The sequence below is a fragment of the Camelus dromedarius genome, chromosome 7 (genome assembly GCF_036321535.1).
Source record: "Camelus dromedarius isolate mCamDro1 chromosome 7, mCamDro1.pat, whole genome shotgun sequence".
NCBI lineage: Eukaryota > Metazoa > Chordata > Mammalia > Artiodactyla > Camelidae > Camelus > Camelus dromedarius.
Genome location: NC_087442.1, coordinates 25,667,742 through 25,690,000, shown reverse-complemented (window position 1 = coordinate 25,690,000; position 22,259 = coordinate 25,667,742). Strand labels below are relative to the sequence as shown.

The window sequence follows — 22,259 nt, the reverse complement described above, 5'->3', positions numbered from 1 at the left end:
TCCCAAATGCTTACCATTTGGGACTGCTAGATTATTTCTAAAAGTGGCTCATTTGCTTGGGGGCGGCATTATTTTAATTTCCAAGACAGCCGGCAGTGACCTGTCGTCAAACGTATTTTATACTTGACATTGAAATCGCTCTTGCCTATGTGCTCTTCAGCGCTGGGGTTGGAAGAACGGGCACGTACATCGTGCTGGACAGTATGTTGCAGCAAATTCAACACGAAGGAACTGTCAACGTTTTCGGCTTTTTAAAACACATTCGTTCACAAAGAAATTACTTGGTGCAAACTGAGGTAGGATAAAAAGGGTAATTTCATTTATCTGCGGGTTGGAAACGTCTCTAAAATGCTGGCTAGACCAGCGCTTGTATTACCCGGTGCCTTAGTCTCATGGGGCGCCCTGGAATAAAGTGGAACAAACAAGGGGGCTTGAAACAGCAGAAATACGTTGCCTCAGAGTCCTGCAAGGTGTCGGCAGGGCCGTGCCCCCTCCCAAACTGATAGGGAGGGATCCTCCCTTGTCTCTTCACGTTTCTGATGGCCCCATATTTCCTTACATGTAGCACGTAACTCCAGTCTCTGCCTCCGGCTTCACACGCTGTCTCTCCTCTGTGTCCATGTCTGTGTCCCAATGTCCCTCTTCTTATAAGGACACCAGTCACTGTCTCATCTTAACTTAATTACCTCTGCAATGACTATTTACAAATAAGGTCACATTCTAAGGTGCCAGGGGTTTAGGGCTTCAGCGTGTCTTTCTGGGGAACACAGTTCAACCTGTAACACCAGGTAATTGCGTATAAGCCGTGGATGGACCAGCCACATTTTGTCTATTTTGTGATCAAACTGGAAACTATCTTTAAAATGACATTGGTCGCAGAGAAGGTTCAGAAAGAGTAAGTGGATCAGTTAACACTCATCCCCCGGCAGAATCCTCAAGTCTTCCTGCATATAGTGAATCAATGGCTTTATTTTCACATTTAAAAAGTGTGAATTATGCTCCAGGTATATCCCTTTTTAGACCAATATCATTTACCCATCGATGACACAGGACAAAGTCTGCATATCTGTATTTTATTTTCACTGTTTCTAAATAAAAATGGATATAAATTGGAAACGATGGATGGCAGCTTAAAAGCAATAAGAAACATATGACCGAGTGGGCTTCAAACCAAGCAAACTTCATTCCATCGAGGATATGACATTCCAGTAAGATAAGGCCAGGGAAGAGCCCCCAACATGGAAAAGAAGGTAACTATTAAAACCAGTGTAGGGAACTGTTCTAAGTTACATACGACCGGCTAAAAGGAGAGAATTGGGAGGGACAGAAGAGAGGGCCCATCAGAAGTACAGGAGTCAGCGCACAATGGGGGAGAGGGTCTCAGGGTTGAAGGACAGGCAGCGAGGGCATTGCTTTGCCTCCAAAAATCTTCTGGTAGCCTCCTTCCAGAAATACTGATACACTAGAAGTAGACAAGTGAGGTGTGGAAAGAGTTGTGTTCTCTCTTGACGACCTCCTTTCTTCCATCTGACATCCTGTCGGGTCTGGTAAACAATCTTTGTGTTTACCACCACCATTTTGTTAAAATCTTTTTATCCGTCACTGGAAGATACTTTTGTACCTGGATACATATAAGGAAAACCTGAAGTAATATTCCTCTTTGTCATTGTTTTGCCAGGAACAGTACATCTTCATTCATGACGCGCTGGTGGAGGCCATCCTGAGTAAAGAGACCGAGGTACCCGACAGCCACATCCACGCCTACGTGAACGCGCTCCTCATTCCCGGGCCATCCGGCAAAACAAAGCTAGAAAAACAATTCAAGGTGAGTTTTCTCGGAAGCCCCTTTCTGGGGTGTCACCGACAGAATGGCATGTCCCTGTGTCTCCCCGTCTGAGTGGACGAGGCCACACAGACAGGCTGAGGGCTCTGTAGGCAAGTGGCTTCACGCTATTCTTGACAACAGGCAACAGAGCCACTTGGTGAACTTCAAGGAACACCCTAATTTTGAGTAGCAGGAGGGAAAGTGCTCAGAAACCCTAGACTGACTTTCAGAAACGCAGACATGGTCCAGAACAGGAGGGCCCAGAGCAGAGCAGAACGAACAGGCAGAACCTCTGACTCAGACAGGACAAGTGCTCTTACTGCTTTGAGAAAACCAGACCACTCAGCCGTGAGTGCTGCGGCCTGGGCTGTTCCCGCTGCTCTTGGGAAGAGGCTGTCTCAGTTAAGCCCTTGGGCGGGAACAGGCCACACCGCACGAATAGCTTCTTCCACCCCGAGTTCTCCCACTCACCCTGTCACGAGGCAGTCAGCTAGAGGGGGCAGGTGGGCGTGCTTTGTTCCATATCCCACCTCCCCCAGCCTGGCCCTTCGACTTCCAGAAATCAGTCAGCAGAGAATTCAGAAGGCACTTGTCATCAGCCCCGCCAGCTGGGATGGGGGACTTGAAGGGCTGTGGCCATCCAGAGGAATGGAGGTGTGTTATTTTGTTCCCCATCGTCCCTGTGCTAACCTCTTACTTCCCAGGGTTGCTAGAGAAACAGGGCCGGTTTCCGAAGAAGGACTGTCTAGGAAGAACTTGGAAGGCCCTGGAAAAGCCCAGGAGAGTCAGCAAACTTTGAGACTGCAGTTTTTTCCTCTCTCTTTCCCCTGACTTACAATCTAGAAGATTTAGTCATTATGAATTCCCTCTGACTTTCTGCCTTCTCAGTCAGCACCTTCTGTGCTTTTGTTAGGAGTAAGAGACAGAATAAGGGTGGATGCTGGACTTAGAAAACCTGCTGACAGGAAGATGTAACTATTTTATTCAGCCAAGCTTACTTGAGTCATAAAGAAACACTGTAAGGAAAGAAAAAGTGCACAGTACAGCATCCAGAAACAGATAATAAAGAAATCTAAAGCACTGACATTAGGTTGCGAAGTACAGTTTTTCTCTAAGTTGAAAAAATTTACATGTATTACCCATTTTCCACAGAATTCCCATTTAAATATGACTTCACACACACACACACATTTACGTAAAAGAATTGATATCACTTATATTGGATAATTCAGGATCAAAATGGAAATGTCAACTATGAGATCAGTATCCAATTAAAAAGAGAGACATTTGATTCTGTTTCCTGTTATCGTCATAACCAGGGAAATTTAGGAAAATGTGTGTACGGGGTGTGTACACTGTCCAATAAAAAAAGGTATTTATTCAAGTTTACCCATAGAAAAATGTCCTTGAAATGAATTGCGTGTCTATTTATTCAACAAATATTTATCAGAAAACTACATCAGGCCAGGATTTTGTGTTTGTTATTGATTTTAAAATTAACATTGAAAAGTAAAGAACTAAAAATATCCCAAGCAATACTGAAAAATAAGGAATAGAAATTTGTTGTGTTGTGTATGAAAGACTTTTTGTGCAAATATAGTAATTGCTATTGAAAAACAAATTAGCCAGAGGCACCACGTGCCTGTGGAAATTGTTATATGACAGATTTGACATTACAAATTGGTGAAGAAAGAACAGACTATTCAGTAAATGATGCTGGGACAATTTCCATGTGGAAACAAGTACAATTTGGTCCCTCCCACACCTCAAACAGTAAAATTATTCCAGTTGGATTAAATATCTAAAGATGAAAATGAAGTCTTATAACTGTTATAGAAAATACTGGAAAATATCTTTTGAGAATTCAAGGTAGAGAAGGACTTCTTACGTAAAAAATGTACTTCACAGAAATCTTAAGGAAAAGCTTAATAAATTGTCTGTAAACATCTGAGTGATTACAGAGAGCAAAGACATTTGCAACTTTCTTAGACTGTAGATGTACATTTAAGACATCAAAACCCCCTACAAATTAATAAATGACAGTGAAGTAGAAATATGAAAAGGCAATCATCAAAGTAGAAATAACTAAAATTCACAGTCTCACAATAATTGAGGAGATGCAAATCAAAACCGTGACGTACCATTTTTCATCTGTTAGCCTGTCAAATACCAAACACCAGTGACTCCTGATTGTCTCCAGAAACTCTCACATGTATGAGCACTGAGAATTACACAAGGGGTATTCATCGCTACAGAGTTTGAAATAGCAAACATTGGAAGTAGCCCAAACATTCACTAATTGGGGATTAGATAAATAGCAAGTGGACTATTCATGTGGTGGAGTACTAAATGAATAAAATCCAGCTGTCTGCTTATTCATGTTTACACACTCACGCAGACACATACCACGCAATTTATCTCCCAACTGCAGTGGAGAATTTAGGTAGAGAAAGCAGAGGGTGCACACCTGTAAGAAAGCCCTGAGGAGAGCTTCCCAGTGCTAACAGTCAGCTAGACATCACGTGGTCTCTTCCTTTTCCAACCCCCCTGGCATAGAACATAGATGTGCCAGGAAGTCCCCTAAAACAAGTGTAACTCAAGGAATTCTTGGGAAACAAGTCACATATATTTATATTCAGTATTTTAACTTTGTTGGGTTGCACGTGTACATGAGTGTGTGTGAGTGTGTGTGTGTTTGAGTATTTGAGTGACTTAAATGAAAGACTGTATTTTTCCCTGACATCCTTTCTCAGCTTCTGAGTCAGTCAAATATACAGCAAAGTGACTATTCCACAGCCCTAAAGCAATGCAACAGGGAAAAGAACAGAACTTCTTCCATCATCCCTGGTAAGCTATGTTGAATCTTGGGGGGGGACGACGTTTTAAATAATAGAAGCCTTGTAGGTAATTTGACAATATTTGTACATCTTGAAACAAAAACAATGCTCTCATATTTTTCTAATCATGCCGGATAATGTAAGTGTTAACAAGGATTCTTAAACCCTGAAGTCTCGTCTAAAAGCACAAAATTAGCTTAAAAGTCAAAGACAGTCAAGTTGAACAATGCAGCTGTTCTGCTGTTGGGGGTTGGGCAAGGGGAGCGGTACAGCGCTGAGCTTGGTGGTTTGTGATGAATGTTCTGTGTTCCAGTGGAAAGATCCAGGGTTGGCATTTCATCCCTGAGCGGGGAAGGCACAGACTACATCAACGCCTCCTACATCATGGTAAGTCAGGGTCACGGGGGAGACAGCCCGCCGGCTTGTTTTACCAGAACCACAACCAGGGTGGATTGCCCGAAGCAGTGACTGGCAGGTGCGGAGTGGGGGCAGCACCCCTCGTGGACAGAAGTCACATCTGATAATTGCAGGTCACAGCCCACAGCAGCAGTAGAATCACAGCATCCTTGATGTTTTTATGCGTGTGAAACTGGAGAACCCTCAATCAAGGGAAATGAGTAGATGCAGGAACCACATTCATCATTCAGAACTGATAAGCCAATACAAAACATCCACTCACCTTCCTAAGAGGCTCCGTTTCATTTACCAAAGCAGATTCCCTGCAGACCCAGGACACGCCAGCTTTAGCCAAGTCCAGTCTCACCAACCTGGTGGCTCCAGGTTGGTGGTACAATTCTCCCCCTGCGAACTAGGCTCATTTGGGGACTCGGATTTCTAAAGATACAATACAAGATACAATCCTTTCCGTCTGCATTTAGATCTGCTGTCAGAGGGGTGAGGGCTTTAGTAGTGATTGTGTGACCAACTCTATTTCAGGTCAGTCAGTCACAGAGCTTGGCTTTGGTTAAGAGGGTCCTGATTCCCATGCCAAAACCATTGTTTTGTTTATCCAGAAAAGAAAGTACAGAGGAATATCCCTGCAGGAACAGGGAGATGTGTGATGGTGGCATCTAGAAACATGCCACACTTCAAATGAGCCCATGGGGGATGGGAACAGGATCTGAGAGACCCTGTTGCAGAAGGGGCTAACTGAGCCATGATTTTAGTAAGCAGCAATATAGAAATCATGATTCGTTCATTGGCACCAGCTTCCAGGTTACTGCGGCAAAATCTGCAAAGTACCTCCCTGGTTCCTCTCCTGTGCTGAAGCCAGGGTGTGAAGGTATCATGCTACCAGTAGCTGTGAAACTTGGCACTCTGCCATTGGGACTTGTGAAAAGGAAGAGAGAGAAAATTTCTAGATTTCCACTCTATCTAATGTAGGAGACATTGTCCACAAGCCATTTTAGTAAGTCTCCTTCTAGAGGTGAGAGTTGTGTAAGCTTGGACACAACACTTAACTTCTTAAGCCTCAGTTTAATCATCTGTAAAATGGGGATCACATTACCGTTCCCATAGTACTGCTGTGAGGAATGAATAGCGTAAAGGGAAGAAAACACTTGGTGCTATACCTGGCACGTGGGAAGTGCCCATAACATTGGCAATAAGAATCACATTATTGTTTAGAGACACGATCTTAAAAAAGCCTGACTTGACTTCAGGTCCATTAACCTATAAATGTTTTCTGAATATTTCAAGTCATATGCCAGGGCTCTTTCTATCTTCTTGGTTTTGTAGGGTTATTACCAGAGCAATGAATTCATTGTCACCCAGCATCCCCTTCTTCATACCATCAAGGATTTCTGGAGGATGATATGGGACCATAACGCCCAGCTGGTCATTATGCTTCCGGATGGTCAAAATATGGTGAGTCCCTCAGGTCACTTTAGGTGCTTTCTTTTCAGGGGAAATGTCAAGGCACAACCACCAGATGTCCACCATACAGTGTATTTTTTTAAACTAATAAACTGTCATTGAAGTTACACCTTGTCTACTATTGGGCTTTGTTTGGATGCAGTCTCCTAAGTCTGAAATTGTTGAACAATAGTTTTAAATAAAAGTAGGTTAAAATTAACTTAAAAATTTATGACTCTGCTTATCAAAATTAGAATTGCAGCCATGAATGAAGTCAGCCCATATGCTTCTATTTACATTTTTTTTCAAATAAAACTTGTTAAGATACTTGGAGATTCCCTAAGTTTTGGGAGATCTGTAGAATTTTTTTAAAACGTCTATTTCATTTAGGGTTTGCATATAAACTTAACTTTGAGATTCATTTCTTGTTTATGAAGTCATACTGACCATTCCAAGCAGCACTGAAAATTGCTGAGCTCCTAAAATCACTTGACTCTTCTCTGCTGAGTTATCAATTATAGAAGCAACAACTTACCTTTGTTACTGATGTGCTAAGAAAGCAACATAACAAAGCACCAATTTGGTTTCTTAAGTTTAATATTTTATTCTGCACATCAATCTGTTTTAAGAATCAAGATTTTAAGAGTAAATTTTGAGATTCAACTAAAATTTTGAGTTGAATTTTCTATGGCGACCAGTTAACTTCAGTTAGCAGTCTGACTTAAAGATGTTTTTTTTAAAATCTAGAATCTTCTTTGGTTTTTAATCCTCCAGGCAGAAGACGAATTTGTTTACTGGCCAAATAAAGATGAGCCTATAAACTGTGAGAGTTTTAAGGTCACTCTTATGGCTGAAGAACACAAATGTCTGTCTAATGAAGAAAAACTTATAATGCAAGATTTCATCTTGGAAGCTACACAGGTATGGACGTAGTTTAAATGACAAACTTTTCATCTTAAGCACACGTTCAATATATGCTAATTGAAGGATCTTTCCTAGAACTAATAAGAAGGAATCTGATTTCTTATAAATGGAGACAGATTACCCAAATAATAAATTTTACCTTACTTGTCAATTTTATTTTCAAAATCTTATAGAACCTTAACAATTAGTCGTCACTAAACTCCACTGCTCCTGACTTCTACACACGCAGGAAGTCAGAGATTTTCCTTGTATTCCAAAGCAGTTGCTAATAGAACTTAAGTTGAGAATAAAGAGTAAAAAAAATTTTTTTCATTAATCCTAATTCTCACCTTGTATTCTTCTAAGTAAAATAGGAAAAATAGCACCAACCAAGACAAGCTCACTTCTCTCTCCCAATGTACAGCGAGCTAATGAGTGAAGAACTGCTGGAAAGCGTGCAGTGCTGTGAACTAGGGCTGTTTTACTAAACTCATGGTTATCGACAAGGCACCCATCTGAATTCTCTGTTAATAATTATTTCTGTAATTATAGCACAGTTCACAAATTATTGTACAGCTCCAGTGAAATACTAAAAGATGCTAATAATGATGAGTACGGCCTGTGAGATTCAGAGTACCTTCTCAATAAGAAAAAAAAATGAAATCACATTTTAGATGGTTTAAAAGTTTCACTCTAATTCTGAAACTGGTGAACCATATAGGATATATAGGAAGATTCACTGTTCTCTAGAATATCTGATTGATCAAAACTTATAAAATTAAGAATGCAAATAGGATTTTAATGTAAACAATATAGCAATGGAATAGTATCCTACCTGATTAGAACAAAAATGAACATGTTAAAAGACTATGAAAACGAATATATGTATTATATGCATGACTGGGACATTGTGCTGTACACTAGGAATTGACACATTGTAACTGTACATCAAACAAACAAACAAACAAACAGACAAACATGTTGATCCCTGATGAGCAGCGATATGGCCTGGAGAGAGTGACTTACATTCCTTATTTGAAAAATGAGGGGCAACAATTAGAAGAATACTGTGGTCCCTGAGAGCACTTAACAGTCCACGCTAGTTTCTACCTGTAATTGTTCCTTAAACACCCATTCAGCTCTGTGCTTCTCATGAGCTCCTCTCATCACTCTCACCAACTATTAGAAAGCTTATCACAAGAGTAATCATCATTAGATACCATTATCTTATCATAACCCACTGTCCTGATCACTGACCAAGTCTAATACCTAGATTGGCCTTGTGTAATCAGCACAATTTTTCTCCTAGTATTATCCAAAAAAAAAAAAAAAACCCAAAACAGAGAAAGGCGTTCATGACTGATCCCAATTTAGTATGTCATCTCTATGTAAATCAGCTTCTATGGATGAACAGCTTGACAACCTAGGAGTCTAACAGGAGAGGGCAGTGTTTCTAAAGCAGTGATCAAGCCAGAAGAGAAGACTGCAATGGGAAGTTCCATAACTTCAGACATTTGTAGACACTTCTCCCTGCCTCCCTGGCAAAAAAAAAAAAAAAAAAAAAAATCACAGCATTGAGGTTGGTAGGGAAGTGATGGTCTACACCATATGCTCAGGGTTCATTATAGTGCCCAGGAGGTTTGGCATAAGCTACTGAAATCAAGAGCTGGGGCTGTTAAAAAAAAGAAAGAAAGAAAAAAGCCTTTAACTTATTCACTTGGTATGAGTTACTTTTTGATTTATTAAATTTTGAATAGATTAAAGAGAATGCTCATAAAATATGCACATGATATAAAATTGATACAATCAATGAGCTCAAGAAAAATAACACAACCTTTACCTTTGAAGTCCTTCCTGTGCCCCCATTCCATTCTGTCTCTTCCTCCCTTCAGAAGTAACCACTTCCTGAATCCGTTTTAATCACTTTCGTGATTTACATTATAATTTTCCCCTTTCTCTTTGTGCTCCTTAACACCATGCTTAGTGTTGAGTATTTTTGAGCTTCATATTATATATACTTATCAGAGATTTTCTGCTTTCCTTCATCCTTACAATGCTGAGATTTACCCATAGACTGGAGTATTGTAGTTCAAATTCATTTACTTTTGTGGTTTAGCATTCCAGTCTATAAATACATGTTTTTCTTCCTATGCTCCATTGGGGTTATTACTTGTTTTGTATTGTTCTGTTTTTTTTATTACAAATAGTGCTGCCATGAATGTTTTTAGCTACGTACAAAATTTTTTTTAGGTGTACTGGGAATTCCCCTGCCTGGTCATTGGGTCTGGGCATCGTCAACTTTCCTCAACTTTATCGAGTAATGCCAGTGATTTTCCAAAATGATTCTGCCAGTCTGCTCTCCCATCAGGAGTGCACAAGTAATTTGGAATCTCTGCATCCTCACCAGCATTGTGGTGGGAATGAAATGGGATCTCATGGTGGTTTTAATCTGCATTTTTCATGTTGCACATGAAATTGAATATCTTTACATCATCTTTTGTAAAGTTTCTGTTCATTATATTTGCCCTTTTTTCTGTTAGTCTGTCATTTTCTTACTGATTTATTGCTGGCCTTTATATATTTTGGATATAATCTTTTGTCAACTATACATATTGAAAACACATTCTTCTGGTTTGTAATTTGATGTTTTGACTTTGTGATTTTTTGGGGTTTTTTTTTGGAGAATTGTAGATGCTAAGTTTGGCTCATAAGGATTTGTTAATATTTTTCTTTCCCTCTTTTATAAGGAAACCATCATTTAGTGTCTTAAAAATCCTTTCTTACCCTAAAATCATAAAGATACCTTTCTACATTGTTTTCTAAGTGTTAGATAGTTCTGCTGAAATGTCTTGTATTACATTTTGTGAGTCAAGGGTCTAGTTTCATTATTTTCATGTGAATAACCACTGTTCAACATCTTTTATAAATCAACTATACCAGTTCAGTTATCAATCAAATTTCTGTATATGCATAAGTGACTTTAGGAAACTGGGGGTCAGAGGTTTAAGAGATTTAAAGTCACACAACCCAGTATGGTCACTTAACCAGGAATCAAAACTGGGACAATAGTGGACTTACATCTCTGTCCTCTTTGCCAGTATTTCCCCTACTGTGTCATGCAATCTTATTCTTCTCGTAGTTAAACTTCAGTAATGCCAGTATTTGAAGAAGTCTATGCTATTTTTTCTTTTTTTTTAATTTAAGTATAGTTGATGTACAATATTATATAAGTTACAAGTGTACAATACAGTGATTCACAATTTTTAAAGGAAGAACTTCTATTTTTACAACAAATTTTAAACCTGAAGATTTCTTTTTGTTAGTTTACATTTATCGGCACACACACATCTTTGGTACATCCTTAGACATGATTTGACTGGGAAGATAAGCCCACGAACAAGGTTTATTTTTGGAGTAAAAAAGAGATTACATCCATACTTGGCAAATGTGTCGTCAGGGCGGTTTCTCCCTTCCATGCTGGAGGACGGGCCGCGCCGCCGCTGCTCACTCTGCGTGTGATTTGGTTTTATTACCTTCCTGTAATTTCTGATTTTCCTCAATAAATCTACTCACCAACCAACATGACTCTTTTAAAAACATTCATTTTTATGTTTTCTTATAGGATGATTATGTACTTGAAGTGAGACATTTTCAGTGTCCCAGATGGCCAAATCCAGATAGCCCCATTAGTAAAACGTTTGAACTCATAAGTATTATCAAAGAAGAAGCTGCCACCAGGGATGGGCCTGTGATTGTTCACGATGAGTAAGTTTCACACTTTTAACTCGTTTCACGCCCGAGCATTTTCTGGGTGTCTGTGTATTTCTGTTGTCTTTGTACTAACCTAATACTTTGGACCAATAGTGAATTCTTCAGCCAGGGTGGATTATCTGCTTCTAAGGGACCAGATTAACACAGAATAGTTTTAAGGTTGTTTTCCACTTCTCTTGGAGCTCCTGTTGAAGGCAGGAGATGGGAGCGTGATCACAAGAATCTGCCCTTGCATTATGTATGCTGAGAATACTTTGTGTGATGGGTCAGGGTTTTAGAACCTGAATTTTGTTGGTGATGGTGGTGGTGGTGCTAACCAGTGAGACATTTCTCAGCCGTTGACTTCTTGAGATAGGAGTGAAATTAATATATTTCTTTTTTACCAGAAATAGGAATTTTCATCCAATAAATCTTTCCAAGTTTCTGTTGTGGATAAATTAAAAAATGCATATGCTGGAGTTGTCTTCTATATATATTATGTATGATACATATTATATAATACATATTATACCTAAGTCAGATCATTGTGATTTATTGCCAACTCTCTCCATAGTATAAAAATATTAAATGTATAACCAAATATTAAACTTCTATAAAGCACCTCATTACTAATATCATGGACATTAGTTCAATCACATTTAATTCAACCACAGTTCCATGCACAATAAAATAATGAAACAATATATTAAAAAATTCAGTGTTCTTACTGCAAAGTTGTCAAAGCCACGTGCTCTGTGAGTTCCAAAGGTGAACATTTGATGCATCTGAATGGAGTCTTTGTCCCCTTCCCTTTGCTTCCAGGCATGGAGGAGTGACAGCAGGAACTTTCTGTGCTCTGACAACCCTTATGCACCAACTAGAAAAAGAAAACTCCATGGATGTTTACCAAGTGGCCAAGATGATCAATCTGATGAGGCCAGGAGTCTTTGCCGACATTGTAAGTAATAAAGCAGTGAGTCAGACTTTTCCTGTTAGAGCACTACTTTCTAGAGATTGCTGAAACCATTTTGCCATGTATCAAGAAAGAGCACGGTGATAACATTAGCATCTTGTTTTCAAGCTGAATTATATTCAGTTTGCAATCCAGAGAACCAGAACAATAAACAGTAAACATTTTAAAGTTTATCTTCCAGAAAATTGATGGATCAAAAATTTTAAATCTTCTGTGTGCCGTTTTGCAAGACTCATTGTAATTCTTAAAAATATCCTCAGTAGGAGTGCCAACTAATCAGATTTATCCAACAAAAAAATAGTTACTTTCTTGGGGTTCAAGTTCTGCATAGCCTCAAAGAAAAGTCAGAAGATAGATGTCAGAGACTTAAACATTGAAACTGTTTTTTCTCAAGCCAAGTTCATTTTCCGAACTTAAGAAATAGCTAATTCTGAGGTCCTCTTGAGAGAGAGAGAGAAAGAGACTAATACAATCGAGAAAGACACATGGCACATCTGTAAAGAGAAGTCTCAACTCCGAAAATGATTTGGAGGTTTTTATTACTGTAGAAACAAGGGCTGGAAAGACGATAGGGAACTTGGTGCCAATGCCCCAATGGGAGAAGCTTAGGTGGGTGTAGGAGTCATAGGCCCACTTCCAGCTTCCTGGTCTGGGTATGTTAAAGGGTCCATCTTCAAAGCTCCAGCCCAGAGCAGTTGGCCAGCGAGCAAGGTGACCCTTGTGCACACGCACTTCAGAGGAGCCCTTATTAAAAGGCTCATTTGGGCCAGTTGAGTTGTATCAAGCTTGTCCTGTGTGAAATTGTTTTCCAGAGACTGAACTTAAACCCAGGTTTCACAAATGCATTTAATGAGGCCTGTGGTCCTACTGCTAGCCACCAGCCCACGTTCTTTGCAGCTGCCTTCCCCCATCCCACCAGCCGGAGTCGGCCTCTGCAAGAGAACAACTACTTTATTCTTATGTGTGTCTCTGCTCCGAGACCACAGCAGGCACATGCTCACCTTTGCACAGCAGGGCATAGGACCGGTCAGGCTGGTCGAGGGTGAGGAATCCTTGGTCAGCAGTGGGTTTGGTGAAACGCTTGCATTTTGCATGAGTCCTTGGGTTGACGGCACAGTCCTTTTCTGAGACCTCTCCATAAAGAGACAAACCCAACCGACCTCAACACAACTGGAGAAAGGAGAATGAGTAAGTTATTTATGAGTAGGTCACAGATGCCCACTGCCAAAGGGTTCACACACAAGTTGATAAACCAGTAACAGAACCCTGTGACATCACCGTCCAATTTTATGATGTAAACCAATGAGAATAGCGTGCTTGCCATTGGCAAATGCATATGGGCCAATGTTCTAGGTGAATGTTCTCGGCTAATTGTAGAGCTACTTTAAGTTCAGTCAGAAAGAGGCATTCATGTAGATGGTATACCTCTGCTGATTAAAACCGAGCCCTGAACACCATGCCCTTCCATGGATGGTGTTGAAGGGTGACTACAAACAGTCCTTCTTTTTACAAACGTGTGTCTTCATGGAGCTTCCTGTTCCTAACCTCCCATTCTCTGTTCCCCAGGAGCAGTATCAGTTTCTCTACAAAGCAGTTCTCAGCCTTGTGAGCACGAGGCAGGAAGAGAATCCATCCACCTCTCTGGACAGCAATGGCGCAGCACTGCCTGATGGAAATATAGCCGAGAGCTTAGAGTCTTTAGTTTAAGCCGGAGACGGGTAGGGGAGTCCACATCTGAGCACTGTTGTCCTCTTTCTAAAATTAGACAGGAACATCATTCAGTTCTTCTGTCATCTGTTTACTTCTCATTACCTGACAGTAACTTTCATAACGTAGGCTTCTGCTGCCAAATTTACATCATTAACAACGTGTGCCTTTTTGCAGAACTTCTTGTAATTCACTTAATTGTGTTTAAACTAAAATGATTGAAATTTACAGTGTTTCTAAGAATGGAATTGTGGTATCTTTTTTTCATATTGATTTTAACAGAAATTTCAATTTATAGATACTAGGAATTTCCAACTACAGAAAACATGTTTGTTTTTAGTGTCAAATTTTTAGCTGTATTTGTAGCAATCATCAGGTTTGCTAGAAATGTAACTTTTAATATAGTACGCTGTAAATAAAACACTCTGTTCCCTATGATAGCCAACATTTTACAACTGCAGTATTCACCTAAAGTAGAAATAATCTGATACTTACTGTAAATACTGTTCTAGAGTCTCCCTGGACCAAATTTATATTTATAATTGTAGATTTTTATATTTTACTACTGAGTCAGTTTTCTAGTTCTGTGTAATTGTTTAGTTTAATGATGTAGTTCATTATCTGGTCTTACTTGACAAGTCTTCTGATACCGTTTTGTGTTTAGTGATTAACTCTGTTTTAGCATGTAATTTTAACTTTTATGGAAAATAAAAAAATGCATTTGTTTTGAAAGAAGATGTTTTTATGAGAATAACACCTTACCCAACATTGTTTAAATGGTTTTTATCCAAGGCATCACAAAAATAAATATAAATATTGCCGTCAGTTTGTGTTTGCTTGTGGAGTGCTGAGGCATGTGGAGCAGAAAACTGTGGACGTGGTCCCTCTGAGATGATGGGCGTGGAAGAAGGTGGATGGGATGGGACTATGCGTAGAGCTGCGATTCCCACACTATGCGTTGAGGCACACGGGGAACTCACAAAATTTTACATTTTTGAGGACAACCCAGCAACAGGTACGGACACTGTACCACTGCACTATTAAAGTACTTGGACATAATTACTTAATAAACAGAACCATTATGTATTTCTCTTAGATTAAGGGAACTATGAAAATGCCACTCAGAAACTAAGCATGCCATGTACCAACAAATGTTGGGAAACTGGTTTAGAACCCAGCTGGGAGTTAGAAGCAAGCAGATTTGCCAGTCAGGGACAAGCTAAGCTGGTTTAGAAGGCAGAAAGATGAATAGACAAGGACCAGGAGGTCGTATCTCCCAGAGTGGAAGTAGGTAAGAAGTCCTAGGTTAAGGCAGATTGTCAGGATTCAATGGCTGTGTGCAGGTGAAGGGCAGGGGAGCAGGGAATCATGGGTAACAAGCCTACTTTGATACTGGAAGCAGCCCCCTGCCTTAGCCAGGAGTGTTTTGTCTTGTTTTGTTTTTCCAATTATTTTTCCTTTAATGTGAGAGTAATTCTTGAGTGCTTACTGTTAGACGAGGGTATTATTAGATCTCTGACCCTTCCCGTCTCCTCTCCTCCCCACTGCTGAGGGGGACACCATCCCTCAGTAACACCCAGCTCAGCATCTAAGGCGGAAGGCGAGAAAAGTTTCCTCTCCCCCAGGGGTTCTCACAGTGTGGTTCTCAGACCACAGCATCAGCAAAACCTGGGAACTTGTTAGAAGCGCAAATCCTGGGCCCCCGTCCCCGATCTACCATCTCAGGAACTCTGAGGCTGGGGCTCAGCGACTGGTGCAGATGAAGTTTGAGAACCACTGCTCCTTAGTGAGCAGAGAGCCTCCAGTTTCCTCGAGCAAAATCAGGACATTTTCACCAAATCCTTAAAATAGACTCAAAATGAATGTTTCTGTTTTTTAGCTTTCCTTTTAAAGCGATAGTCATGACGTGATAGGAAGTAGAAAAAAGTCCAACAAAGAGTGAAGTGTCACGGTCACAAAGCATCTGTAAGCGTTGCTCTGCTGGGTATAAAAATAATGAGCTTATTTCTCACCCTCCCGGGGAGGATGGCCACACGGTTAATTTTGCTTCCTCTGTTGCTTTTCTAGCCTTATCTCCTAACCTCTTGTTTTACAGTTTTGTTTCCCCATAACCCACAAAGTCTAATCATAAACTAATTTGAACAAAGAGTACGTGTCACCGTAATTATTTTTTCCTTAGCCTTTGTCCCAGGAACAAATGGCCTTTGAAGGGATATAGAATTTTTTTTTCCTTCATGGTTTTTCATTAGTGAGGTATCTTGCTCTTCCAAGAGGAAATAACTTTGCAAGTATCATGTATGACAATTATTTTATAGATAAATTCTAATAAAAATACCCTGAAACCAACTTTTTAAAAAGACAGTCCTGTGAGATATAGCCATCTTTCTTTATCTTTGGATCTTTAACTCTGAGACAACTGTCAACTATGAGAAAACACAATTATGAGAAAATTATGAGGAAAACAATCCACACAGCAATCAATTCTGAGAAAATAAATGAAGCCTGGTAAGTAAGCCGGTAACCCTAACCCAATTGTTCCCATCTGTTACCAAATTTCATTCATTGTTTCATTGCATTCACAGGTTTTATCCACACATTGTTTTATTACATATTGGTGGCCTTGTTACAAATGTATATTTTTTATTCTGCTTTTCATATTGTTACATAGGCATTTTTATTACATGTAGTTTATAAACTTACCATTGTCGTTGTATAATGTTCCTAGTATAGTGGTTTTCAACCAAGGACAGCGTTGCCCCCCAGGGGACATTTGGCAATGTCTGGAGACATTTTGACTGTCACCTCTGTAAGGGGACGTGCTGCTGGCACCTACTGGGCAGAAGCCAGGAGTACTGCCCCACATCCGCAGCGCACAGGACGACCGTCACAGCAAAGAACCGTCCAGCACAACATGTCAGTGGTACCCAGGTGGGGAGACCTGCCCTCGTGGATGTACCATGGCCCTTGTGATCATATTCCTGATGTCAGCTTTCTAGGCTCTCTTCAGAGTCTTCCTACTACAACACGTGGTAAACATTTCTTTATGCAAAAATGTCTCCCATATTTAGGATCATTGCTCTCAGTGCCATTTGGTGAGCAGATTGTATGAACATTTTTAGGTGCCCTAATAATCTCCTGCTTTCCGAAAGCGTCGTACAGCTTCCCCTCCCACTGCTGAGGTCCTGGGGTCTTGCTGTTCCGCTCACGGGTTCAGACCTCTGCTCAAACCGCTCCTCCCCGAAGCAGCAGCCACAGCGTCCTGTGGGAGTGGCATTCCCTCCTTGCTCCTAAGAAAGATGTTCAGACTGTTTCACACGGATCACAGAAGGACCTTGAGCAGGCTTGCTGTCCTGCGTGTCCCAGCTGGACCTCAGCCCCCCTCCCTGCACCTGCCTCACCCCCAGGCTCTCCCATCTCCATATCTGCTGGCCTTTTCTCCATAGCACATTTTGTTTCCTGACACATTTCAAATTCCTTTGTTGTCTGTCTCCTCCATGAGTTTATAAGCGCCTCCATTAATTTACTCTCTTGTAAACCTCTGTATTTTCACACTTAGAACAGCACCTGGGATATTAAAGACACTCAATACATTTTAGATGAATGGATGAATAAAGAATTAATGAATGAATTGTTTTCACCTAGGACAAAAATATTCTCTTTAATAGTCCTGGGAAACCTGACACTATAGACAGTGTTCCTCAACATACAGTAAATGTATCAATTTTGCAAAACATGTCTACTTTTTTTCCCGTAGCACCTTTAAAATTAGACCAATTGAAAAAGTGTGTTCTACACGGACGTGATCTCTGATATTAAATCATGTAGAGCAGTTTCGCAATCTTGAGAGAAGTATTAAGGATAAGCTTAATTCATCCATTTAGCCAAATGCACCAGAATTATAAAGTCCATCATAGGTCCCAGTCTAATACTCTAAGAATTTTTTATGGCATCTGTTTCTTCACATAAAATTAATACAAACATTTAATACACATTTAGTACACATTCTATTCAATGTTACACCATAGGACTCTTAACTTAATTTTCACATTTCTGATCTGAAAGCCCCTAATTTGTTAGCATACAAAATGACTTAAACCATTTCTCTAACATACAAAACTTAGAAACTAAGATTTCTTTATAAGCAGATGCATTTTAAAATTTTCTCTTAAAACTGAATTTCACTCGTAGGTAGCACAGAGAATCAGAATTAAATGAACTATTTAGGGAAAGTGGGGAAATCTACACATTTGTCAAAATAAGCAAAACATTTTCATTATTATAAACCGTGATTGACTGTCACCCACTCAGTTGGTAATTGCAGAATATCCTGTTACATTAGAGGTCTTCCCGTTAGTGCAGTTTCAGTGTGCTAGAGTAGGTGGAATCAAATGTTAAGGTCTGTAAATTAAACACACACCAGTTTTAAGAACCTAAACATCCGTGGCATTAAACTAGAGTTAAGTTTTTTTTCAAAGCAATCATTTTTAAAAAGAAAAATAAGATTTGAAAGTGGGAGTAAGAAAAACTGTGGGTGTGAGATTGAAACCTCTTGTTCCATACACAACAATCACTTCTAATCAGACCATGAGAAACACAGCCTGACCTTTGAGAAACTTCCCAAATATGCTAACTTGCAATCCTTTCCTCTGCAGCTTTGGACGTGATTTTTGCCACGTCTCAGATTCCTGTTAATCTTGCTTCAATCCAAGGGGCATCGCTTCAGTTCTGAATTATCCACATAGAGAAATGAACTGATGGAAGTCATTTTTCCCTTGCTTCTACCTTGTTCCATGAAGCTATGTATTGAAAACTATAGCATTAAGGTTCTTAATGAAAGCTGTTAAAGTAGAGAAGTATGTTATAGCACCTTTCCTTCAAGTAAGTGTTTTTATGGACTCAAAGCTAAAAGCACATTTCTGGGGCTTTTTAGAGAATAAATGAAAAATATTCCACATTTTGTTTATACAGTGTGTCCAGTTCTAAGCTCACAGGGATGTATAAAAAGATTCAAAGAACTACCTAGACAAAAGCTGAAATGGTTAGAAAATAATTAAGGCCAGTGAGGAAAAATTGATAACTATGGGTCATTACTGTGTAATCACAGAATCCACCCACATGCCACTGTCCTTCTAGGGGCTTTCCCGGGGCAGATTGTATTTTCCCAAAATAGCCCAACCATGCCTTTCAGCCCACGTGTGACCCTTTGAAACTCATCCCATTGAGAAGTGGGGTTTACAATTCCTTCCCTTGAATCTGGGTGGACTTGTGACTACAATGAAAGTGATGCTATGTGATTTCTGAGGCTAAGTCATAAAAGGTAGTATAGCTTCTGCCTGGATCTCTTGGGATAGTTCACTTTTAGAACAGTACCATCATCCCTTGACAGACCCACACATGAAAAGACACGTGTGGAAAGAAACCAAGGTCTTATCCTGAGCTTCCAGATAGAACCAATTTGCCTGCTATGTGAGCAAGCTGTCTTGAAATGGAATCCCCAGCTCCCAGCCAACATACCCCAAATGAGACTGTGTGAAGCAAAGACAAGCTGTTCCCACTGAGCCATGCTCGAATTGCAGATTGATGAGCAAAATAAATCACTGTTTACGCCATTACATTTTGTGGTAGCTGGTTACACAGTGAGAGTAACCAGAACTCGTCTTGTATTTCCAAGCTTATAAAACCATAAACTTTATTTCCCAGACTCCCTTGCAGCTAGGGTTCTGGATGTGAATTATGTTCCACCAAACATAGGAAGCCATGTTTGGAAACATAGATATTATTTTAGCATGACTGGTGATATTGTAATAAAACATACATTATGTATTTGCTTACCCCTGCTGAATTGAAGACCACCCTGTAGATACCCTCAGACAAGATTTAGAAGACAGAAGCCAGCTATGTGTTTGTTGAATGTGGGAATGAGAGAAAAGGAAGCATTCCATGATGCTTCATCCAGAGCAGCAAGGAAGATGGTGGTTGCCATTTTCTGAGACATGTAATCAGGTGGAAAAATTAGTTTGGGGGGATATTCTTAGAGTGGCCCCACTGAGAAACACCAGTTTACACCATAAACTCTTAAATCTACAATGAGTTTAAAAGACCGAGAGACATCCAAATAGAGATGTCCAGAGGTAGATGCATATATACTCTGAAGCTTAGGTGAGAAAGGCAGGAATTCATGAGAAATACAGATGATATTTAAAGCCGTAGGGCAGGCTGCATGCACACAGAGAGAACATCTACAAAGAAAACAGAAGCTGGAATGAACTCTGAAGAGCATCTCCATTTAACAGACAGGCAGATGAATAGGAGGCTGAATAGGAGGCTGAATAGGACCACCCTCGTCACTAAACATCTTATGTATTGAACCATTTTCCCCATTTCAGCCAATGTTGAATGTCAAATTTCATAGACCAGAAAATAAAAAGAACCACACCGTGCCAACCAAAATATTTACGTTTTTTTAAACATTAAAGTATTTTAACAACCCACGCCACTGCGATTTGCAGTTCCCTCATGTTTCGCCTTGGTCTTCTTCATGTTTCACAGCACCTACTCCAGTTTCTTTCCTCTGCTAAACTCCCATCTGATTTCTACCTCTTTTTAAGTAGTTCTCTCAACTTAAGAAGAAGCCTCGTTATCAGCAGTTTGCTAATGAGGCAAGCATGTTTCTTTTCTATCGGAATTATTGGGGTAGGGAGTTCAGATCAGGTGTGGCTACTTGCTTCGTCCAGTGCCGGCTTCACGAAGAACCTGATTCCGAAGAAATTGAACTCAGATTATTGAAGCCAAGGGGTGGGCTGCTGATTTAGTTATGCCTGGCAACAGCCCAGAATCATCTTCAGTCAAAGGCAGAACTGCATCACTGCAGTTTTGTCAGGCTCACAGCCTGGGAGTGTGGCTCCCAGGGGGTTAGGAATTTGTTATCCAGTGATATGGTACCCATTATCAATCAACACTGGAGGACACTGGAAACCTCCTACTTTAACACACCAACGATGCAAACCAGAGGGGCAGAACCCGATGACCTTGAAGTTAGGGCTTAACCCTGTGTTTTGTAATATTTGGCTAATTTTTTAAAAATTAAGAATAAATGTGAGGACTAAAACAGAATTGGAAATAGGAAGGTATTAGAGTAACTGTCAGTGACTAACAAATATTCCTTCCAAACAGGCAGCCTTTCTCACTGGATCCTTTCCAGAATTCAGGTCTGGTCAATGTAGTTCCAATGCAAACCATCAGCAAATGTGAACCATCTTAAAGAAAGCTAATCTATACAACATACAAGGATAAGATTAGCTACTTTGCAGGGCTATACAAATTGTGCCCTGCATCTAGGTGGGAGCTAATCACATCATAGACATTGAATATTTATTATGGCATTTATTTAATATGCTTAATATTTATCATGACATGTATATAATGATTAATATTTATTATGACATTTTCCCATCAGATAGTAGTAAAGTGTATTGCTCTAATAAATTATGTATTTGACAGATTTTTGACAGATAGAAGTGTCCTGAAGGAGTGCCCTTCCCTAATTCTCAAAAAGGAATCATAAGGGGAGGTTATAGCTCAGTGGAAGAGTGAGTGCCTAGCATGCACAAGGTCCTGGGTTCAGACCCCAGCACCTCCATTAAATATGAATAAGTTAAAAAAAAAAGTAGCTGCTCCCCCCAAAGTAAGTATTTTTTAAAGGCATCATGTGGGATAGTAGTGGCCCTAAGAACCCACAGGAAGAGAGGTTTTCTAACTCAGAGTTCTTTCCAGAGTTCAGAGTATCTTGAGTGTCTCTGAATGATGATCAAGTTTCCATAGTAAGTCTTGTCCCCTTAGGCAAGTCATTTAACTTCTGTGAGACAAGTTTTCTCTTCCGTAAAGTCAGAGGCCTGGCTGCACGACTATCGCGGTCCTTTCCCTCCACAGCCACTTTACGATTCTCTTTTTGGAGCAGACACAGCCATGGCTCGTCTGAGAAGCATGAGGATCCCGGAGGGGTCTTCCAAAGTATCCAAAAGAGTGAAAATAATCTCAAAGCTGAAACTCACTATCTTTAATAGAAACTTCAAGCAGAAATGTTACTGCAAAAGAGTGAAGAACGCGAGGGTTTCTGAACACTAGCTGTCCGGCTCTCCTCTCACATTCTCACTGATCTTTATAACCATCCTGCGAGTTACTGCTCCCCTCACCTTGTGGAAAAGGAAACGGCCGGTATGTTGTAGAACCAATCACACTGCTTCTCGGAAGAGAAGCTTCTCGCGTCTCATGAGTCTCGGATAGGGAAAGCTGGAAATACACGCATCGGTGTTCCCGGCGGGGTGGTTGCGGGGGGGGGGAGCAAAAAAGGCAAAAAGATCTGAGTATTAAGTCTACCCAAACGGTTAAAAGAGGGGTTCGTGGACTGGGG

General features: G+C 40.2%; 1 protein-coding gene across 4 annotated transcripts in view; it reads left to right on the top strand.

Moving 5' to 3' along the window:
- Nucleotides 1–14,665, top strand: part of PTPRZ1 (protein tyrosine phosphatase receptor type Z1) — a 155,027-nt gene extending 140,362 nt beyond the window's left edge. For all 4 annotated transcript variants that reach the window (XM_031455267.2, XM_031455266.2, XM_031455265.2 and 1 more), the window contains 9 exons: nucleotides 161–296; nucleotides 1,679–1,825; nucleotides 4,579–4,672; nucleotides 4,976–5,049; nucleotides 6,400–6,528; nucleotides 7,291–7,437; nucleotides 11,042–11,184; nucleotides 11,992–12,127; nucleotides 13,709–14,665. In XM_031455267.2, coding sequence (XP_031311127.1) covers nucleotides 161–296; nucleotides 1,679–1,825; nucleotides 4,579–4,672; nucleotides 4,976–5,049; nucleotides 6,400–6,528; nucleotides 7,291–7,437; nucleotides 11,042–11,184; nucleotides 11,992–12,127; nucleotides 13,709–13,849 — 1,147 coding nt within the window. In that variant the 3' untranslated portion in view covers nucleotides 13,850–14,665. The remainder of the gene's footprint in view (nucleotides 1–160; nucleotides 297–1,678; nucleotides 1,826–4,578; nucleotides 4,673–4,975; nucleotides 5,050–6,399; nucleotides 6,529–7,290; nucleotides 7,438–11,041; nucleotides 11,185–11,991; nucleotides 12,128–13,708) is intronic.
- The last annotated feature ends 7,594 nt before the right edge of the window (nucleotides 14,666–22,259 follow it).